The sequence below is a fragment of the Delphinapterus leucas genome, chromosome 3 (assembly GCF_059928025.1).
Source record: "Delphinapterus leucas isolate spDelLeu-1000000601 "Yukka" chromosome 3, BTC_Dleu_Yukka2, whole genome shotgun sequence".
NCBI classification, from domain to species: domain Eukaryota; kingdom Metazoa; phylum Chordata; class Mammalia; order Artiodactyla; family Monodontidae; genus Delphinapterus; species Delphinapterus leucas.
Genome location: NC_143131.1, coordinates 99236257 through 99257882, shown reverse-complemented (window position 1 = coordinate 99257882; position 21626 = coordinate 99236257). Strand labels below are relative to the sequence as shown.

Sequence of the window (21626 nt, the reverse complement as noted above, 5' to 3'; positions counted from 1 at the left end):
GAGGTAAATTATGACTAATAACATTTGTTTCCCATTTCCAGCTTTTCTATATAAAATTTAATAATTGACTAAAGCAGTTTATCAACTTTGTAAGTTTATTTTAATTATTTATTTTTTTGGCCTATGCTACGCAGCTTGCAGGTTTTTAGTTCCTCGACAAGGGATCAAACGCAGGCCCTGGCAGTGAAAGCGCCAAATCTTGACCACTGGACCCCCCCGGGGAATTCCCTCAACTTCATAAGTTTAAATTCAGACAGAGAACCCTAATGTCTTTATACAAATCCTTTCCCCACCTCTCATTTCCACGTCTCCTTGCCCAGTAAAGTTACCAGAAAACCATAAATTTAAGTATTTAACTGCTGGGTTTGAATTCATAGCTATAGTTTTTTTCTTTTCTAATGATTATCATCAGCGTTTATTCATTCAACCAGTATTTATTGAATACCAGCCACTATGGGGCACTGTTATTGACACTAGAATACAGTAAGTTGTAAGTAAAATACTCCATGCCTTAATGGAGCTTACTTTGTGTGGAAATAGCCACTTAGGTCAGTATATAATTACAAATTAAATTCTGTGAATAGCATATAGGGGGTGCTTTAAAATGGCAATTTGATTGAAGTTGGGAATTCATGAAGAACTCTTTAGCATTTGAGAACTGAAGGATAGTAATAGTTAGCCAGGCAAAGAAGAGGTAAATACTTTTTTATACTTAGTCTGGCTATGTAGTGAGGGAGGTGGGGAAAGAGTGTTCTTCATTAAATGGATAGTTTATAGACCATGGTAAGGATTTTGCCTAGTGGCAAGCTAAGGATTTTAATATGAGTAATAATGTGATCAGTTTGTTTTTTAGAAATTCACTTGGCTGATACATATAGAAGGATTTATAAGAAGATTGAAGTGGAAGCAAGATGTCCAGATAGGCATTTGCAGAGATTCAGTCTAGAAAGGATATTGACTTGGAATTGAGTACTGTTGTTGGAAAGAATGTTATTAAAAAATAAAAGTCATGCTAATAGTTACAAAGACTTATGTGTTTGTGTCTCTGGCGGAGACTGTTAACCTTGTCTAGTAGAAAAAGAACTAATTAATACAGATAGATGGAATTAGGCTGTAGATATTGCCAATAAATTAAATACATGCAAATAGCTTTTATATGGATTAAGGAATTGATGGGAATCTTAATAATAGTAAGCTAAAGTACAGAACCTTTCATTAAGCAGATGGTGAAAAGCAACATAACAGTAAACCACAATTTGTTAAATATTGTATATCATCATAGTGATACTTTTGTTGTAATTAATGCTTTCCATAAGAAGCGTGGAATTAACATGCCAATGTTTTATCTGTTTATTTATTTATTTATGAGGATGATCTGTCTTTTATTTATTTATTTTTAAACTTTTTAAAATGTACAGAGGTATTGAATTTTTTTTTTTTTTTTGTGGTACGCGGGCCTCTCACTGTTGTGGTCTCTCCCGTTGCGGAGCACAGGCTCCGGACACGCAGGCTTGGCAGCCATGGCTCACGGGCCCAGCCGCTCCGCGGCATGTGGGATCTTCCCGGACCGGGGCACGAACCCGTGTCCCCTGCATCGGCAGGCGGACTCCCAACCACTGTGCCACCAGGGAAGCCCTGAATTTTTTTTTTATACATCTTTATTGGAGTATAATTGCTTTACAATGGTGTGTTAGTTTCTGCTATATAACAAAGCGAATCAGCTATATATATACATACATCCCCATTTCTCCTCCCTCTTGCGTTTCCCTCCCACCCTCCCTATCGCACCCCTCTAGGTGGACACAAAGCACCGAGCTGATATCCCTGTGCCACGTGGCTGCTTCCCACTAGCTATCTGTTTTACACTTGGTAGTGTATATATGTCCATGCCACTCTCTCACTTCGTTCCAGCTTACCCTTCCCCCTCCCCGTGTCCTCAAATCCATTCTCTACATCTGCCTCTTTATTCCTGTCCTGCCTCTAGGTTCTTCAGAACCTATTTTTTAGATTCCATATATATGTGTTAGAGCATACAGTATTTGTCTTTCTCTTTCTGACTTACTTCATTCTGTATGACAGACTCTAGATCTATCCACCTCATTACAAATAGCTCAATTTCGTTTCCTTTTATGGCTGAGTAATATTCCATTGTATATATGTGCCACATCTTCTTTATCCATTCATCCAATGATGGACACTTAGGTTGTTTCCATCTCCGGGCTATTGTAAATAGAGCTGCAATGAACATTTTGGTACATGACTCTTTTTGAATTACGGTTTTCTCAGGGTATATGCCCAGTAGTGGGATTGCTGGGTCATATGGTAGTTCTACTTTTAGTTTTTTAAGGAACCTCCATACTGTTCTCCATAGTGGCTGTATCACTTTATACCAAAGTGCAAGAGGGTTCCCTTTTCTCCACACCCTCTCCAGTATTTATTGTTTGTAGATTTTTTGATAATGGCCATTCTGACTGGTGTGAGGTGATACCTCATTCTAGTTTGGATTTGCATTTCTCTAATGATTAGTGATGTTGAGCATCCTTTCATGTGTTTGTTGGCAATTTGTATATCTTCTTGGAGAAATGTCTATTTAGGTCTTCTGCCCATTTTTGGATTGGGTTGTTTGTTTTTTTGATATGAGCTGCATGAGCTGCTTGTATATTTTGGAGATTAATCCTTTGTCAGTTGCTTCATTTGCAAATATTTTTTCCCATTCTGAGGTTGTCTTTTGGTCTTGTTTATGGTTTCCTTTGCTGTGCAAAAGCTTTTAAGTTTCATTAGGTCCCATTTGTTTACTTTTGTTTTTATTTCTATATCTCTAGGAGGTGGGTCAAAAAGGATCTTGCTGTTATTTATGTCATAGAGCGTTCTGCCTATGTCTTCCTCTAAGAGTTTTATAGTGTCTGGCCTTACATTTAGGTCTTTAATCCATTTTGAATTTATTTTTCTGTATGGTGTTACGAAATGTTCTAATTTCATTCTGTTACATGTAGCTGTCTAGTTTTCCCAGCACCACTTATTGAAGAGGCTGTCTCTTCTCCATTGTATATTCTTGCCTCCTTTGTCAAAGATAAGGTGACTATATGTGCATGGGTTTACACCTGGGCTTTCTATCCTGTTCCATTGATCTATATTTCTGTTTTTGTGCCACATACTGTCTTGATTACTGTAGCTTTGTAGTATAGTCTGAAGTCAGGGATCCTGATTCCTCCAGCTCCATTTTTCTTTCTCAACATTGCTTTGGCTCTTTGGGGTCTTTTGTGTTTCCATACAAATTGTGAAATTTTTTGTTCTAGTTCTGTGAAAAATGCCATTGGTAGTTTGATAGGGATTGCATTGAATCTGTAGATTGCTTTGGGTAGTAGAGTCATTTTCACAGTGCTGATTCTTCTAATCTAAGAACATGGTATATCTCTCCATCTGTTTGTATCATCTTTAATTTCTTTCATCAGCGTCTTATAGTTTTCTGCATACAGGTCTTTTGTCTCCTTAGGTAGGTTTATTCCTAGGTATTTTATTCTTTTCATTGCAATGGTAAATGGGAGTGTTTCCTAAATTTCTCTTTCAGCTTTTTCATCAGTAGTGTACAGGAATGCCAGAGATTTCTGTGCATTAATTTTGTATCCTGCTACTTTACCAAATTCATTGATAAGCTCTAGTAGTTTTCTGGTAGCATCTTTAGGATTCTCTATATATAGTATCATGTCATCTGCAAACAGTGACAGCTTTACTTGTTTTCCTATTTGGGTTTCTTTTATTTATTTTTTGTCTCTGACAGCTGTGGCTAAAACTTCCAAAAGTATGTTGAATAATAGTGGTGAGAGTGGGCAACCTTGTCTTGTTCCTGATCTTAGTGAAAATGGTTTCAGTTTTTCACCATTGAGGACAATGTTGACTGGGGGTTTGCCATATATGGCCTTTATTATATTGAAGTAAGTTCCCTCTGTGCCTACTTTTGGGAGGGTTTTTATCATAAATGGGTGTTGAGTTTTCTCAAAAGCTTTTCCTGCATTTATTGAGATTATCATATGGTTTTTACCCTTCAGTTTGTTAATTGGGTGTATCACATTGATTTGCGTATATTGAAGAATCCTTGCATTCCTGGGATAAACCCCACTTTATCATGATGTATGATCCTTTTAATGTGCTGTTGGATTCTGTTTGCTACTATTTTGTTGAGGATTTTTGCTTCTATGTTTATCAGTGATATTGGCCTGTAGTTTTCTTTCTTTGTGGCATCTTTCGTTTTGGTATCAGGGTGATGGTGGCCTCATAGAATGAGTTTGGGAGTGTTCCTCCCTCTGCTATACTTTGGAAGAGTTTGAGAAGGATGGGTGTTAACCTCTTCTCTAAATGTTGGATAGAATTCTCCTGTGAAGCCATCTGGTCCTGGGCTTTTGTTTGTTGGAAGACTTTTAATCACAGTTTCAATTTCTCTGCTTGTGATTGGTCTGTTTATATTTTCTGTTTCTTCTTGGTTCAGTCTCAGAAGCTTGTGAATTTCTAAGAATTTGTCCATTTCTTCCAGGTTGTCCATTTTATTGGCATATAGTTGCTTCTAATAATCTCTCATGATCCTTTCTATTTCTGCAGTGTCACTTGTTACTTCTTTTTCATTTCTAATTCTATTGGTTTGAGTTTTCTCCCTTTTTTTCTTGATGAGTCTGGCTAATGGTTTATCTTCTCAAAGAACCAGCTTTTAGTTTTATTGATCTTTGCTTCAATAAGCAGTCATTTCCTTCATTTCTTTTTCATTTATTTCTGATCTGATCTTTATGATTTCTCCCCTTCTGCTAACTTTGGGGTTTTTTTGTTCTTTCTCTAATTGTTTTAGGTGTTAGGGTTGTTTATTTGACATGTTTCTTGTTTCTTGAGTTAGGATTGTATTTCTATAAACTTCCCTCTTAGATCTGCTTTTGCTGCATCCCATAGGTTTTTGGTCATCGTGTTTTCCTTGTCATTTGTTTCTAGGTACTTTTTGATTTCCTCTTTGATTTCTTCAGTGTTCTCTTGGCTATTTAGACGTGTATTGTTTAGCCTCCATGTGTTTGTATTGTTTATACATTTTTTCCTGTAATTGATATCTAGTCTCATAGTGTTGTGGTTGGAAAAGAAACTTAATACAGTTTCAGTTTTCTTAAGTTTACCAAGGCTTGATTTGTGACCCAAGATATGATCTGTCCTGGAGAATGTTCCATGAGCACTTGAGAAGAAAGTGTATTCTGTTGTTTTTGGATGGCATGTCCTATAAATATCAATTAAGTCCATCTTGTTTAATGTATCATTTAAAGCTTGTGTTTCCTTATTTATTTTCATTTTGGATGATCTGTCCATTGGATGAAAGTGGGGTGTTAAAGTCCCCTGCTACGATTGTGTTACTGTTGACTTCCCCTTTTATGGCTGTTAGCATTTACCTTATGTATTGAGGTGCTCCTATGTTGGGAGCATAAATATTTACACTTGTTACATCTTCTTCCTAGATTGATCCCTTGATCATTATATAGTGTCCTTCTTTGTCTCTTGTAATAGTCTTTATTTTAAAGTCTATTTTGTTTGATATGAGAATTGCTATTCCAGATTTCTTCTGATTTCCATTTGCATGGAATATCTTTATCCATCCCCTCACTTTCAGTCTGCATGTGTCCCTTGGTCTGAAGTGGGTCTCTTGTAGACAGCATATATATGAGTCTTGTTTTTGCATCCATTCAGCCAGTCTGTGTCTTTTGGTTGTAGTGTTTAATCCATTTACATTTAAGGTAGTTATCAATATATATGTTCCTGTTACCATTTTCTTAATTGTTTTGGGTTTGTTGTTGTAGGTCTTTTCCTTCTCTTGTGTTTCCTGCCTAGAGTAGTTCCGTTAGCATTTGTTGTAGAGCTGGTTTGGTGGTGCTGAATTCTCTTAGCTTTTGCTTGTCTGTAAAGTTTTTAATTTCTTTGTCGAATCTGAATGAGATCCTTGCTGGGTAGAGTAATCTTGGCTGTAGGTTTTCCCTTTTATAACTGTAAATATGTCCTGCCACTCCCTTCTGGCTTGCAGAATTTCTGCTGAAAGTTCAGCTGTTAACTTTATGGGGATTCCCTTGTACGTTATTTGTTGTTTTTCCCATGCTGCTTTTAATATTTTTTCTTTGCATTTAATTTTTGATAGTTTGATTAGTATGTGTCTTGGCGTGTTTCTCCTTGGATTTATCCTGTAATGGACTCTCTGTGCTTCTTGGACTTGATTGACTATTTCTCTTCCCATATTAGGGAAGTTTTCAACTATAATCTCTTCACATATTTTCTCAGTCCCTTTTTCTTTCTCTTCTTCTTCTTATGTGACCTTTATAGTTCGAATGTTGGTGCATTTAATGTTGTCCCAGAGGTCTCTGAGACTGTCCTCAATTCTTTTCATCCTTTTTTCTTTATTCTGCTCTGCAGTATTTATTTCCACTATTTTATCTTCCAGGTCACTTATCCATTCTTCTGCCTCAGTTATTCTGCTATTGATTCCTTCTAGAGAATTTTTAATTTCATTTATTGTGCTGTTCATCATTGTGTTTTTTCCCTTTATTTCTTCTAGATTGTTTTTAAGCATTTCTCCGTTGTATTTCGAAGATTTTGGATCATTTTTACTGTCATTACTCTGAATTATTTTTCAGATAGACTGCCTATTTCCTCTTCATTTGTTTGGTCTGGTGCATTTTTACCTTGCTCTTTCATCTGCTCTGTGTTTCCCTGTCTTCTCACTTTGCTTAACTTACTGAGTTTGGGTCTCCTTTACGCAGACTGCAAGTTCTTAGTTCCCGTTGTTTTTGGTGTCTGCCTCCAATGGGTAAGGTTGGTTCAGTCGGTTGTTTAGGCTTCCTGGTAGAGAGGAGTGTTGCCTGTGTTCTGGTGGATGAGGCTGGATCTTGTCTTTCTGACGGGCAGGTCCACGTCTGGTGGTGTGTTTTGGGGTGTCTGTCGCCTCATAATGATTTTAGGCAGCCTCTCTGCTAATCGGTGGGGTTGTGTTCCTCTCTTTCTAGTTGTTTGCATAGGGTGTCCAGCACTGTAGCTTGCTGGTTGTTGAGTGGAGCTGGTCTTAGCATTGAGATGGAGATCTCTGGGAGAGCTTTCGCCATTTGATGTTACGTCGGCCCCAGAGGTCTCTGGTTGACCAATGTCCCGAACTCAGCTCTCCCACCTCAGAGGCTCAGGCCTGACACCCGTCCAGAGCACCAAGACCCTGTCAGCCACTCGGCTGCTAGTGTTGGAGGGTCTCTTGTGGAGGCGGGCAGTGGCTGTGGCTCACCGTGGAGACTAGGACACTGGCAGCAGAAGTTCTGCAAAGTACTCCTTGGCATGAGCCCTCCCAGTGTCCACCATTAGCCCCACCGAAGAGCCCATGCCAGTGTTTTGATTAACCATCTAATAGAATTTTCATTTAAATCATTTGAAAAGTGAATGATAAGCTTTGGGGAAATTAAGTTTTAATTTGAAATCAGAATCTTTTCCTACTGAATAGAAAAGAAATTCCTGTAATTTTTAAAGAATTCTTTACCTTGTATTTTTTTCCCATATTATTTTTATTCTTCATTGCAGTTATCAGTCTTTCATCCCTTTTTTTGGGTGGTAATTTTTCAGCCTTATTTGTGTCAATAAAAACTAATTCACTTGTCAAATTCAGTATCTGACATTTATGCACATATTCTTCGTGCTACAAAGTTGACAGAATTATGTTATATTTCTGAGGGGAATATATTATATCATTAATGGCTATTATGCAGGGTACTTTATGTTGTCCAAATTGTGTTTGAATGGATTTATTTAAGAAATGCCAATTCACTTTTTGGATTTCACTAGCTCTATTAAATAGTCTAAGAAAATAATTAACAGACATGGAGGCATCATGCACTCTGATTTCAAACTGTACTACAAAGCTGTAGTAATCAAAATTATATCGTGCTGGCACAAAAACAGACACATAGATCAAAGGAACAGAATAGACAAACCAGAAATAAACCCACACTTATATGGTCAATTAATCTATGACAAAGGGAGCAAAAATATACAATGGGGGTAAAGACAAACTCTTCAGTAAGTGATGTTGGCAAAACTGGACATCTATGTGCAAAAGAACGAAACTTAAGCCACTGTCTTACACCATCTATAAAAAATAAAGTCAAGTGGATTAAAGTCTAAATGTAGGACCTGAAAGCATAAAACTCCTAAAAGAAAGCATAGGCAGTATGCTCTTTGACATAGGTCTCAACAATATTTTTTTGGATCTGTCTCCTTAAGCAAGAGCAACAAAAGCAAAAGTAAAGAAGTGGGACTACATCAAACTGAAAACCTTTTACATAGTGAAGGTAACTATCAACTGAATGAAAAGGCCCCTTACTGAATGGGAGAAGACATTTTCAAATGACAAGTTCAATAAGGGGTTAATACACAAAATATGTTTAAAAAAACTCATACAACTCAATATCAAAAAACCCAAACAATTTAATTTAAAAATGGGCAGAGGACATGAATAGATAGTTTTTCAAAGAAGACGTACAAATAGCTAATAGGCACATGGAAAGATGCTCAACTTCTCTAGTCATCAGGGAAATGCAATCCAAACCAAAATGAAATCATTACCTCACACCTTTCAGAGTGGCTGTTATCAAGAAGACAAGTAATAAAAAGCATTGGCAAGCATGTGGAGAAAAGGGAACCCTGGTACAATGTTGATAGGAATGTACATTGGTACGGATGCTATGGAAAACAAAAAATTAAAAAATGGAACTGCCGTATGGCTCAGCAATTTCACTTCTGGGTATTTAACTGAAAACAACAAAAGCACTAATTAAAAAAGATATATGCATACCAGTGTTCATTGTAACATTATTTACAATAGCCAAGATATGGAAGCAACCTAATTGTCTGTGAAAAGATGAATGGATAAAGAATATGTGGTATATATACACAATGGAATATTACTTAACCATAAAAAGAACAAAATCTTGCCATTTGTGACAAAATGTATGGACCTAGAGGGTATTATGCTAAGTGAAATAAGACAGAGAAAGACCAATACCGTGTGATATTACTTTTTTATTTTTATTTTCGGCCACTCTGTGTGGCTAGTGGGATCTTAGTTCCACAAGCAGGGATTGAACCTGGGCCATGGCAGTGAAAGTGCTGAGTCCTAACCACTGGACCGCCAGGGAATTCCCCTGTGTGAATCTAAAAAACAAAACAAGCATAATAGAATAGAAACAGACTCATAGATACAGAGAACTGACTGGTGATTGCCAGAGGGGAGGTGGGTAAAGGGATGGGCAAAATAAGTGAAGAAGATTAAGAGGTACAAACTTCCAGCTATGAAATAACAAAGTTATGGAGATATAATGTACAACATAGGGAATATTGTCAATAATATTTTAATAACTTTGTATGGTGACAGATATTAACTATCCTTATCCTGGTGATCATTTTGGTGTAAAATGATCAAAGGTAAAAAAAGGTATAAAAATATCAAATCACTATATTGTACACCTGAAACTATTTAACATTGTAAGTTAATTATACTTCAATTAAAAAAATTGTGATATTCTGCAACTCATAATTTCTTATCATTTAAGTATTCTGTACTCTATTCTTCAAAGGAACATAGCAACTTATTGTTAGCTAATTCTTTTTTATGTCCGTCTGCCAGTTTTACTGTCATAAAATCAATTAAACATTACAGATAAGTTACACATGTGCAGAGATAGAAGAAGATGAGAAAATATATTGAAAATATTAGGCAGATAAAAGAGTCACGCAAGGTCGTTCAAGAAATGAAAAAATTTCATTTTAAAAGTATTTTCAAAAATCATTATAAACTCTTGGTCTGTCTCTTCTGTTACATAGTGTTGTTTGGGAATGTTTTAAAGAAATATCAAAGATTTAGATACAAGATTCAGTACTTTGGGAATTATTGCACATTTTAATGATGCTTAGATCATGTACTTAAAGGGCAAAAGAGTAAAATATGAATATTTTCCTTGTATATAAATTATATCTTTAATGAAAATATTTCTGCCTTTTTCAGGATTCTTACTGTTAGGAATATTTTATTTATCTGGCAGTGTAACTTGTTCTCTATTATTCAGTGAAACTCTTCTCTGGTTCTTTCTCCTGCTTCTAAGACTGCTTTTTCTCTACCTGTTCAATAGCTTTTCTTCTTCCATCCTGTAAAATTTGACATTCTTCTGGCTCTAAGTTTTATCTTATCCCACACTCTTGGTCAGGCTACTCATCTGGCTTTATTGCGATAAAGCTGAGTTGCTTCACACTTATTCATTAGATTGTGAAGAAAGCATTGTAAATCATCATTAGCACTATCCTGGTTAACATCAGTAGCATCAGTACCACCCTCATCAACATCTTTGCCTGTATTGCCTGCTTACTGTATGGCAAGCATTGCTGAGCACTTCACATATATTAGCATCTTAAAGCACAATCATTCTTCAAGGTTGTTAATGTTTTAGGCTCTGAGAGTTTAAATCTTGTTTGAGGTCATACTACTATTATGTAGAGTTAAATTTAAATAAGTCTAATTTCCTTTCTTATGCTTTTAGTTGCTGTGCTTTTCTGTCTCCCAATTCATGCACATTATTGTAATTCAAGGTTATAGAAAAGTGTTGTTAATAAAGTAAAATAGTGTACAATTTAACTCAGTAAATTTTAAAATAAAAATTTTATGTGACAAATAGAACTTATGAAGTAATTGTATAATGTGTGCTTTATTTCACACCTAGGCTAATTTATGATTTATTTTCCAATAGCTGTTTATAAAGCCATGACAGCTTTTGAAATGAGTAGAAATGATAATTGTTAAATGAAATTTATCTTTGGTGAGAAAATGTTTCACTAGCAAGACATTATAAAATTGGTTATTACTTAGGTGAGACTAGTAAATCAATTTCTAATATCCTAAATCAGTTTCTGTTCTAAGTTTCCTAATAAAGCATATAAATTGACGTAAGCCCAGTATGAGTAAATGCATACATGTAGACATGCTTAGTTTGGACAATTTCAATTTCAGGAGATATCACAAAAGTTAGTTTCTATAGCATTATTCAACAGAGACTCGTCTTCATTAAGTATTGCTGAGAAAAATAGCAGCAGAAAGTAATGCCAAGACGTTTAATCTATAGTCACATGCTTCTTTCTGGCTTGTTTAATGGCGTAATGTTTTGTTAATTTACTGAAATCACTCTGAAGTTATTGTAGGCAATAATTTTTTTTTTTTAACTTTTTTGGCTGCGTTGGGTCTTCGTTGCTGCGTGTGGTCTTTCTCTAGTTGCAGCGAGTGGGGGCTACTCTGTTGCGGTGTGCGGGCTTCTCATTGCGGTGGCTTCTCTTGCTGTGCAGCACGGGCTCTAGGTGCGCAGGCTTCAGTAGTTGTGGCACGTGGGCTCAGTAGTTGTGGTTCGCAGGCTCCAGAGCACAGGCTCAGTAGTTGTGGCATACAGACTTAGTTGCTCTGCGGCATGTGGGATCTTCCCGGATCAGGGCTCGAACCCGTGTCCTCTGCATTGGCAGGCAGATTCTTAACCACTGCGCCACCAGGGATGGTAGCCAATAATCTTAAGGAATTTTTGTTTTCATGCCTCTATTCTTTTTTTTTTAAAGAGAAAGCTTAAAAACTCAGATAAAACTTTTTTATTTAAGAGAAATTATATTTCAATATTATTTTAAACTTTAATTCTGTCATTCTAAACTTTTTAAAAGAGTAATTATGCCTGAGAACGTGGAGATTACTATTTGACTTATAAAGATAACTTCCAATTCTGTGATCTCATGAATCTATGTGTTTTTACTTTCCTTCTCTAGATATTTCCATACCCATAGTTCTCAGTGACTTCAGATATGTACTACTTGGAGTTATGTGAAAAACAGTGGTAGATTAAATATTTTTATTAGTAGGAAAAAACACTAGTCAAGATATTTGATTAAATATGTCACTCAACAGAATTTTAATTTTGTATCATTATTTAGATTTGCTTAAATTTGAAATTTGTAAGTGCTTAATTTTTAGGCTTCTGAATTGTATGTTTGCATTTTTAACATCAAAGTTTTTGTGTGTTGGAAAAGCAATGTGTAACTTTAATTATCATTTTAATGTGTAAGAAAGTACTAAATTTTAAACCCAATGTGTTCTTCAAGTTCTTTGGTAATTTTGGAATTGTGCTTTACCATAGAAACTGTTATGAAATGAAGTTTCTCAGGTCAACTCAGAAAAAAAAAATTTAAACAATAATGTGTTTTGGAAGTAGCACAATATTATCATTTTATCTATAACTAATGCCCCCTTTAACCTTATTTTTATCAAATTTTCTGAGTTTCAACATTAATCCTGGAATCTTAACCTTCTGTAAAAACTTTACAGGCTTCATAGTGTGGGAAGATGGGAGCAAGACATAGATATTGATATTTGTGAGAAACTTTCATTCTTGAGAAGACTCCTCCCCCTTTATCATTTTTTTTTTACACTGTGTTCATAAGACCCCTAAAATTATTCAGGAGTCCCTCAGCCTTGCTTTCCAGCAGAATAGCTTTGTTTTATTTGTTTAATATGTTGGGATTTGCCTAAGAATTCATCCATTTAATTATTAGCCTAGTTATGAAGAGCTAATAAACAAGCTCTCAAAGAAGACTATAAATTCATTTATCTGCTTTACCATGATTGATTTTGGAACCTTGGGTAAGTTACTTCACCTCTCTGTACTTTGGTTTCCTCATCTGTAAAATGGAGATAATAGTACTTCATAGGTTCTTTGCGAGAATTAAATGAGACAATATATGTACATTTTCTAGAATAGCACTTACTGTCCAAGTGCATGAGACTTTGCATATAAGTGGTTAAGTCTCTGTTCATACTGGCAACTGTCTGATGCCAAAGCTGGACTCTTATCACTATTAGATCATAGTGTTGAACTAAACTGAGGAAGTTAAAGGAATGAAGTGGATTGAGGGATTGGGGCTAGAAGAAAAGATTTAGTACCTCTCCTTCAAAGGGCAGCTCATAAGCTCAGATATTGATTCTTGTTTGTGAAAGATCATAGAAAAAAGGGTGCTTCAGAAAGGAGGGTTTTTATGTGTGTCTTCCACTGGTAAGGAATTCAGAATGTTAGTAAAAAGAATTTTTTTAGCTTGTTCTAGACTAGGGTTGTTTCAGAAAGCCTGCAAAATAGATTGATTTTCCTAGAAACCTTTAAGGAAGCTGATCAACTGATTAGAATGTCTTGTGACTCCTAATAATTAAGTGAGGAGCACAATAGTTTTATGTAATAATGAAACTTGTCTTAAAAGAGCCTGAGAACAGATAACATGTAATCACCATCAAATTATAAAAATACAGCATTTGTTGGGGGTGTGTGTGTGTGGAGATGATTAAAATTTTAATTTTGAGGTCTTTTTTAGTTTATTTTTCTTGACAAAAGAATTAACTATATTATAGTAAATTATTTTCAAGACATATGTTATGCAAACATAAGCCATGGCATGTTAATCCTTTGGATGGTTTTTTGAGTCCTAAAGGTCATTACTAAACCACTGAACATGCTATGACTTCCACACTATTAATGACACAAATCACAAAAATAGCTAAAGGTCTATCTAGGAAGGAGACATTTGGAAAAACCCTTTTAAAAAGCATCTGAACAGTGATCATAGCTGTCAAACTGTTATCTGGTATTCTTATATATTAAATATATATTTAATATTTAATGGAAGAAAACAAAGGAAGGCATTAACAACAAAAGAATTTTAAGGAATTCAAATTTTAGCCAATCCAGAGAATCAGTGGAAAAGATCTGAAGCTCAGTCTAGAAGTAAAATTTGGATGAGTTGGCTGTTTCTAAAATGGGAGTTATATTATAGGCTTACAACCTATACCAGTAGAATTCTAAACCAACCAATGATACTTCTGTTCCTAAAGAAGTCACATTAAGAGCACTCAGACAACTTCTACCCATGGAGAACCAACTTCCAAGAAGATCAAAATTATTGAAGCATTCTTTGCATCAGCATGGCTTCCAAAAATTGGAAATGAAGATTGTATATAATAATTATACATAATATATTAATAATAATGATATATAATTAATGTAGCATTAAAATTACATACACATTATATGATCTTGGGATTGATCACTAAAAAATAGGTTTTAATACCATCAGGTCCAGCTATCTGATTTTTATCAAGTGAGCAGGAACTGAGAAACTAAATGACTGAAATTAAGTGATTAATTATTGTCAACTTTGATATAATAATATTGGTCTTTCAGTAGTTCCTCTTTCTACATACCATACTTTCATCATATGTTAATTTTTTTCATTTCTTATAATAGTTAATTTTGCCTTGGATTTTCTTGAACACTTATTCATGAAGATGAGGCAGTTTCTGAAATATTATTATGATGCTTGTGACTTTTCAAGAAGATGGATCAACAGGGTTTCTTTTTAGTCTTGCTCATTTACTCACTGAATTAAGTGTGTGATGAAGGTGATATAGCAAGTAAGCGTAAAAGGAGGTGCCGTGAGATCACATTAGCATGCTTTAATAACATGTATCCTAATAATATGACAGATCTTAGTTATATATACTCTTTTAATATATCCAGTTACTAGGTAACTCCCAGAGAGACGATTTGTGAAGGATATTCTGAAGTCTTTTAACAAATGATGTATTTCAAATTCTGTTTTCATACAGCCATGTGAGCCACAGTAAGAAATAAAACACCCTCCCGAAATAACAAATTTCTTTTAAAAATCAAATTAATTCCAGTAAACAAAATCCACTGTGAATTTTGCATGTTTTCCAAAGGTTTTGTTTTAATCAGATGCTTGTTATAAATTCCTCCAGTGATGACTTGGAATTAAGTATTGAAAGCAGTAGTTGTCTGTACTCTGTTCTACTGGTTGACCTGATGAAATATCAAAGCTTTTAGTAATTACAATTAATCAACATCATGAATTATTCTTACAGTTATTTAAACATAGGCTTTCTTTTATCATTATACATGTTTCTCAACCATTTTCTTCTATCTCTTTCTCTCCCTGCATCTATTTTTCATCTTGTCCATTGGTAGAAATGCAGAGTAATTTTAATATGATATCTAAAATATAATTAGTCAAATATGCTTTAAAGAATATATTCCAAAATCATATATAGGGCAATACATTCTATAGTGAATCTTTTATGATGCCCACTTTGTTTCCCTCTCTCTCTCCCTCCCCCTTCCCCCCTCATCTCTTTTTGAGGAAGGAAAGGAAACAAGTTGTAGAGGATAATTTTTTGAACAAAAAGCAATCAGAGTGGAAAAACCATATTTCCCATCACATATCCTTAAATGTGATTTTGATCAGAGTGTGGGCTTTATGAGTGTAAGATTACTTGAGTTTCATTTAATTAAAGTAGGAATCAAAGGGCCAAAATGCTGACATTCAGTTTTCTGTTGCCTTTCTCATGTCTGACTCTATCTCAGATAAAATATTATCTCGATGGAGAAAAGTATCTGTAGTATGCTACTTTCATCTAAAAAGTGGATATATATATGTGTGTGTGTGTGTGTTGGTATGTGTGTGTATCTCTGTGTGTTTATATAGATTTACACCCACACAGACATATGCTTATCAGTTTAAGAAATAATGGAGGAATAAACCAGAAAATAAAATATCCCAGTCGTCAGTTCTCCAAAGTGATTAAACCATTTTCACTTCCACTTCAATGTATGAGAGTTTCATTTACTCTGTCCTCATTTGGTGGTGTTAGTCTTTTCGATGTTAACTGTTCTAATGAGTGAAATGTTATCTCCTTATGATTTTATTTTATTTTTATTTATTTATTTTTGATTGTGTTGGGTCTTCGTTGCTGCACACGGGCTTTCTCTAGTTGCGGTGAGCGGGGGCTACTCTTCATTGCGGTGTGAGGGCTTCTCATTGCGGTGGCTTCTCTTGTTGCAGAGCATGGGCTCTAGGTGCACGGGCTTCAGTAGCTGTGGCTCACGGACTCTAGAGCGCAGGCTCAGTAGTTGTGGCGCACGGGCTTAGTTGCTCCGTGGCATGTGGGATCTTCCCAGACCAGGGCTCGAACCCATGTCCCCTGCATTGGCAGGTGGATTCTCAACCACTGCGCCACCAGGGAAGCCCCTCATTGTGATTTTAATTTACATTAAATCATGTTGAGCCCTTTTATATGTACCTATTTGCTACTTGTATATCTTCTTTTGTGAAGTGTCTGTTCACTCTTTTTGCCCACTGGGAGGGGGTTATTAGTCTTTTTAGTTTTGATTTGTAGGAATTTGTATATATTTTGAATACATTTTCTTTGTCAGATGTGTAACTATCTTCTAGCTTCTATTTAACAAAACAGTAATAAAAGGATATTATGTATAGAAGATATTGATACATTTAATATTTATAAACTGGCAATTTTGGAAGGAAATTAGAGTAATTAGTATTTAAAATACAGACCTTAGGGGCTTCCCTGGTGGCACAGTGGTTGAGAGTCTGCCTGCCGATGGAGGGGACATGGGTTCGTGCCCCGGTTACAGAAGATCCCACATGCTGCGAAGCGGCTGGGCCTGTGAGCCATGGCCGCTGAGCCTGCGCGTCCAGAGCCTGTGCTCCGCAACGGGAGAGGCCACAACAGTGAGAGGCCCCCATACTGCAAAAATAAAATAAAAAACAGACCTTATAGTTTTAAACTTAAAAGAAAAATTACATTCTATTCTGTTTTTGATTTCAGGTGCAATTAAAAACCAGCATTTCTAGTCAGTATGTAATTCGGGCGCAACCAACTAATAGGTGCCTTTCTACGCTGGAGTGTGCAGCTGTCGCTCTTTCTATCTTGGAGAAAAATAATTACATACAAGAGGTATGTCTTTGGAAAGTTACATAGTTTTTGAAAGTAGAAGTTTGGTTAGATTTTTGTCTAGAAAATTAAAAAATGCATAACTTGTTAAATTTGTAACTTAAGTGACAAGTAGACTGTATCTGTGATAGAAATTTGTGCACTTTTATAACCTTCCTTTCCCCTCTGGTGTTTCTCTGTTAGTTTAACGTTCCAGATTGCATTATTTAAATATTCATTCTAAGCTGTGCAAACAGCATTTGTAATATGCTAAATCGTTTTAAAGTAGCATAACATTAAATATAGTTTTTTGGGGCTAGATATGTCTTTCAGTAGTCTGTATTTCTGTTTTAGTCTTTTGTGTTCTCTTGTACTAGACTTTTTTCTTTTTATTTAAAAGAACATTTTACAGCAAGATTTTTTCCATTGGTGCTTTTATTCAAGGAGATATACCAACTTCCTGTTTATCTTATTAACCTTGCTTAGGGTATAAAAAGATATAATTTTTCTTGAGAAAAAAGCCTACAGAATATGAAAAGGTTATAACCTGCAATCAACATTTTATTTAATTTCCATGAAAGCCTGATGATTTCATATATAATTCATAATCATTAGTAAATAATAATGTTTCAGTGAGCTCACAACATCTCAACCTTTTAGAACATGTAAGAAATTTTCCATTTATGACAAGAGAAAAAATTAGCAAACTAAATGGAGTTTTATAACTCCCTCCTCTAACACACACACACACACACACACACACACACGCACAAAGTATGCTCTTTCCTGCCTTCTTTCTGTCTTTCTCATTATACACCATGGTTTCTATTATAAAAGTGTGCCTTAGCCATGAGGGAAATTCCGATAATGGATAAAAGCTTAGGTCAGAGTAACTGGATAAGTGGATTAGTTACCAAGAAAAAGAACAAAAGACCTCCAAAGCAAGGGGAGTTAAAGAATGCCAGAAGAAGCATTGAATTGCCCTTTTCCTCTCCCCTACCCTAAGCCATGGTATGTGTCAGAGTTGGAGACTTTCTTCTTTTGAAAGAAGTAGGCTTTCATGAGTAGGCTATTTTTGTGTGTATCTGTGTGGTAGACTTAGTTTTGGGTCTAGGCAATTTCTCTTTCTCTCTTTTGAGGGAAAAAATGCGTGAAGGATCCTAAATCCTTCCTCCAAATGACCAGGGAGTGTTCTCAGACTCTTTTTTCTCCCCTCTGACTTTATCACCTATTCCCATGTACCTTCCATCAATATAACACTTAATATACGCCTATACTTTTCTCTCTGTTTTGTTTATTAACCATCATCTGTGTATGTTCTTCAGCAGAAAACAACATTATTTTTAGGTGTCTTAAAGGAAAGATGGAACCCAAGGCTGTTGTTTAAGCTTGCTTTCTGTACAGTCTCTGTATTTTCCTTTTTGTTGATGTAAAATCCTAGGATCAGCCAACATCAGACACAGGCCTCATTAAAAGTTTAAATCTTGAGGGAAAAATATAATGGTCTTTGGCTATAAATTTAAAATTTCTTTCCTCTTCTTTTGGTTTATAAAAAGAATCTTCTATGGATTTATATTTATTATTCCCACAATTGGAATTGAATCTTTACTGCATTCCTAAACAGAAGCTTTAATGTTGGTAACGGTGGTGTTTTAGTAGTAGTAGTTATAGTATAATAGGGCTAGGGTTTGCATAGGGTTTGTACTACTACTACTACTACTACAAATGCTGCTACTGCTCCCCCCTTTCCAGCTTTATAAGATATATTATTCTGATACTAATTAATGTACTGTCACAGCAGGAAACCTGTCTTATGTTTTTAGTATAATATCTTACAACAGGCAAAGTTTAAGAGATAGAAGGGTATAAGGATCTATCATCTCTTCAGCTTTTGGAGCTTTTATTTTTTTCTGTGGACCAAGTTGAACATAAAATCCCAAAGCAAAAGTGGGGTCCTAGAGTTCTCATTCTTTTTGCTTTGGTCACCAGGAGTGGTTATACTATAGTGACCAGGAGTAGAAGAAGGATGTTTGATAATCAGACATGTGATTTGGGAGGTGCTGATAAGATGGTCGCAGGAACATGAGCAGAAAAAAAGCATATGAAACATCCCAAGTTGCTTATTATTACATCTGGCAAACAATTAGCTTTCTTAGTGGGGGAACACCAAGCGCAGCTTGTTTAAATCTAGCTACAATAAAAAAATTAGTACATTCTTCTGAACATCTGCTCTGAAATAGGTGTTTTCTTTCCTTCCTGGGGAGGAAAGCTATAACATGCCTTTTACCCCCAATAACCTTTTATTAGGGGCATCCTAATAAAACCTTAAGAGGATGGGGAGAGTAGTAATTTTTCAGCTGGCTTCATTCTGTAGAGGTAGGGCTCCTCAAAATAAAGAACTTGGCATAGAATGGCCTTCTTAGTCTGTTGATTCATTCTCTTCCTTTATTCTTGAGCAGTTTTCAGTCACTTGGAGATAGCATGATATGAGTTTTGAAGCAAGTTTGAGTTAAAACTTTATCACTTATCATCAGCAGTTTTTGCCAGAAGGCAATTCATGTAATCTCTTTGTGTTTGTTTTCTTATCTGCGATATACAAAAAATAGTTACCTCATAATATTGTTATGAGAATCGAATGGGATAATGTATGCTAATTGCCTGACACCGGGCTCTCAAGAAGAGTTCATCTTTTTGCCTTTCCTCACCTCTGATTCTTGTCTATAGATTGACAGAAAAATTGAACTGAAAGTTGGTGATTTTCATTTTGCCATTATAGTATGTACCAGGGTTACTCATACCTTGGAAGCCTTATGAACTTTTGTAACTAGACGTGGCAAAGCTTTGTGCTGTAACCTAAATGTCTTAGCTCTACTCATCACCAGTAGTTGTTAATAACGGTCTTTTGAAACTGTCACATTGCATCTATAGACAGAGGATTTACAGAACACTGATTTTCCCCCAAATAAACTTTAAGAAACTAATTTTGTAAGTAGAGGATTTTCTGTGTTCTTCTGAACCAGTAAACCTCTCATATAGCTTCACATTGCCCCAGATATAATGTTATGAATGTAGAGAGAAACATTATCATTTATTATCAATCAAGTTATATGCTAAGCACTTTAAATGTATCATGTGAGTGCACCATAATAATAACCTTATAAGGTGGACATAATATTCCTCACTTTGCAGATGAAGAAAACGAGGCAAAGAGAGGTTAACTTATCTGGGAACACATAGCTAGTAAGTGATTGCATCAGTCACTTAAAACCCCAAAATCAGAATGGCATAACACACTGTCTGTACAGTGGGATTGCCAGGGGGACCGCTGCTAATTATAGTCACTTGGATCCAGGCTGATGGATGCACCATCTAGACACATCACTTTAAGGAAGGAATAAACAGAGGTGGGGAATCATACACCACTTTTAAAGCATCTGCCCAGAGGTGACACACATTATTTGTGCTCACATTTCATTAACCAAGTCAAGTTATATGGCCATGCCTAACTTCAGAGGGGGCTAGAAAATGCAGTCTGATCATGTATCATGAAAGATGACTGATGTATTTGTGAACAACCCTAGTGACTACCACAGATCTGTCTATCTCCAAAATTCATTGTCTTAATTACTCAGAAAATTGATAGAATCTTATCTTCAGGAAGTAAAAGTTGAAGGCCCTTAATCATAGGAGTATTAATACTCTTCTATCTATGAAGAATCTAATAAATGTCATAAAATAGCAATTGTCTCAGTCTGTATATGGTCCAAGGTATGTTTCCTAGGCATGATGTTTCAGGATTCAGTCACTTCCTTATATTGATTCTGTAAAGTAATATATAGTCATTTCTATATTTCTTCTCTTGTTTGAAGAATTGAAGATACGAAAAGAAATTATGAGAACATACCTAAGAGACTCTCTACAATAATGTCAGGCAGAGCTTTTCCAAGATGTTTGTCTTTTTCTTACTGGTGTGTCTCAGTTAGGAGTTACATTTAGTTGCATGTAACAGAGCCCTTACTGCAGTGGTTGAGCCATATATGAGTTTATTTTTCTCCTGTAATAAGAAATGCTGAAGTTAGTGGTCTAGGGCTGGGGATGCAGCTGAAGAGGACATCAGAGACCCAGATTTCTTCTGTCTTTCTGTCCACCACTGTATGTATTTGGTTTTAATCTTCATGTTTATTGTCCTGTAGTCACATGTGTTCATCCCACATGTGGCAATCACGTTCCAGGCAAGAAGAAAAGGCAAAAGCCTATGCCTGCTAGGTCTGTCCCAACCCAAGGCCTTCCACTTACATCTTGTTGGATAAACTGTCATTAGTCAATGTAGTATTACTAGCTGGACACATTGCCACCTTGAATAAAATTTTAGATTTTTTTTAATAAGGAAGAAAAGAATGGATATGGAGAAGCAACTACCAGTGACTGCCACATATTTGTAAGAGTTCATTGTAAATTAAAGCTGTTAAGCCCTTTGCTGCCACTTTTGTTGTATATGTGGGGGAATACATTTTTACATAGACATTGTGAAATTTTTGTAGTTAAATCTTTGTTCCTTTTATTTTCTTTTTAAACAATCTGCACCATCAAGTTTGTTATTTAAAAGTGTTATATCAGGGATCTCAGGCCCAGGGAAAGACTCTGACTCAAATATGTTTAAAACACTAGCTTAATGTTTTTTTTTTTTTTCCTAACTTTTGAATTTGAATAACTTTAAGAAGGACATATGCTCAGTTGTTTGACAACCTCCACCATTCTCTGTTACCTT

At 35.5% G+C, this 21626-nt stretch overlaps 1 protein-coding gene across 2 annotated transcripts in view; it reads left to right on the top strand.

Moving 5' to 3' along the window:
• DTWD2 (DTW motif tRNA-uridine aminocarboxypropyltransferase 2) overlaps positions 1-21626 on the top strand; it is a 120778-nt gene that overhangs the window by 74960 nt on the left and 24192 nt on the right. For both annotated transcript variants that reach the window (XM_089909199.1, XM_089909200.1), the window contains one exon: positions 16754-16882. In XM_089909199.1, coding sequence (XP_089765325.1) covers positions 16754-16882 — 129 coding nt within the window. The remainder of the gene's footprint in view (positions 1-16753; positions 16883-21626) is intronic.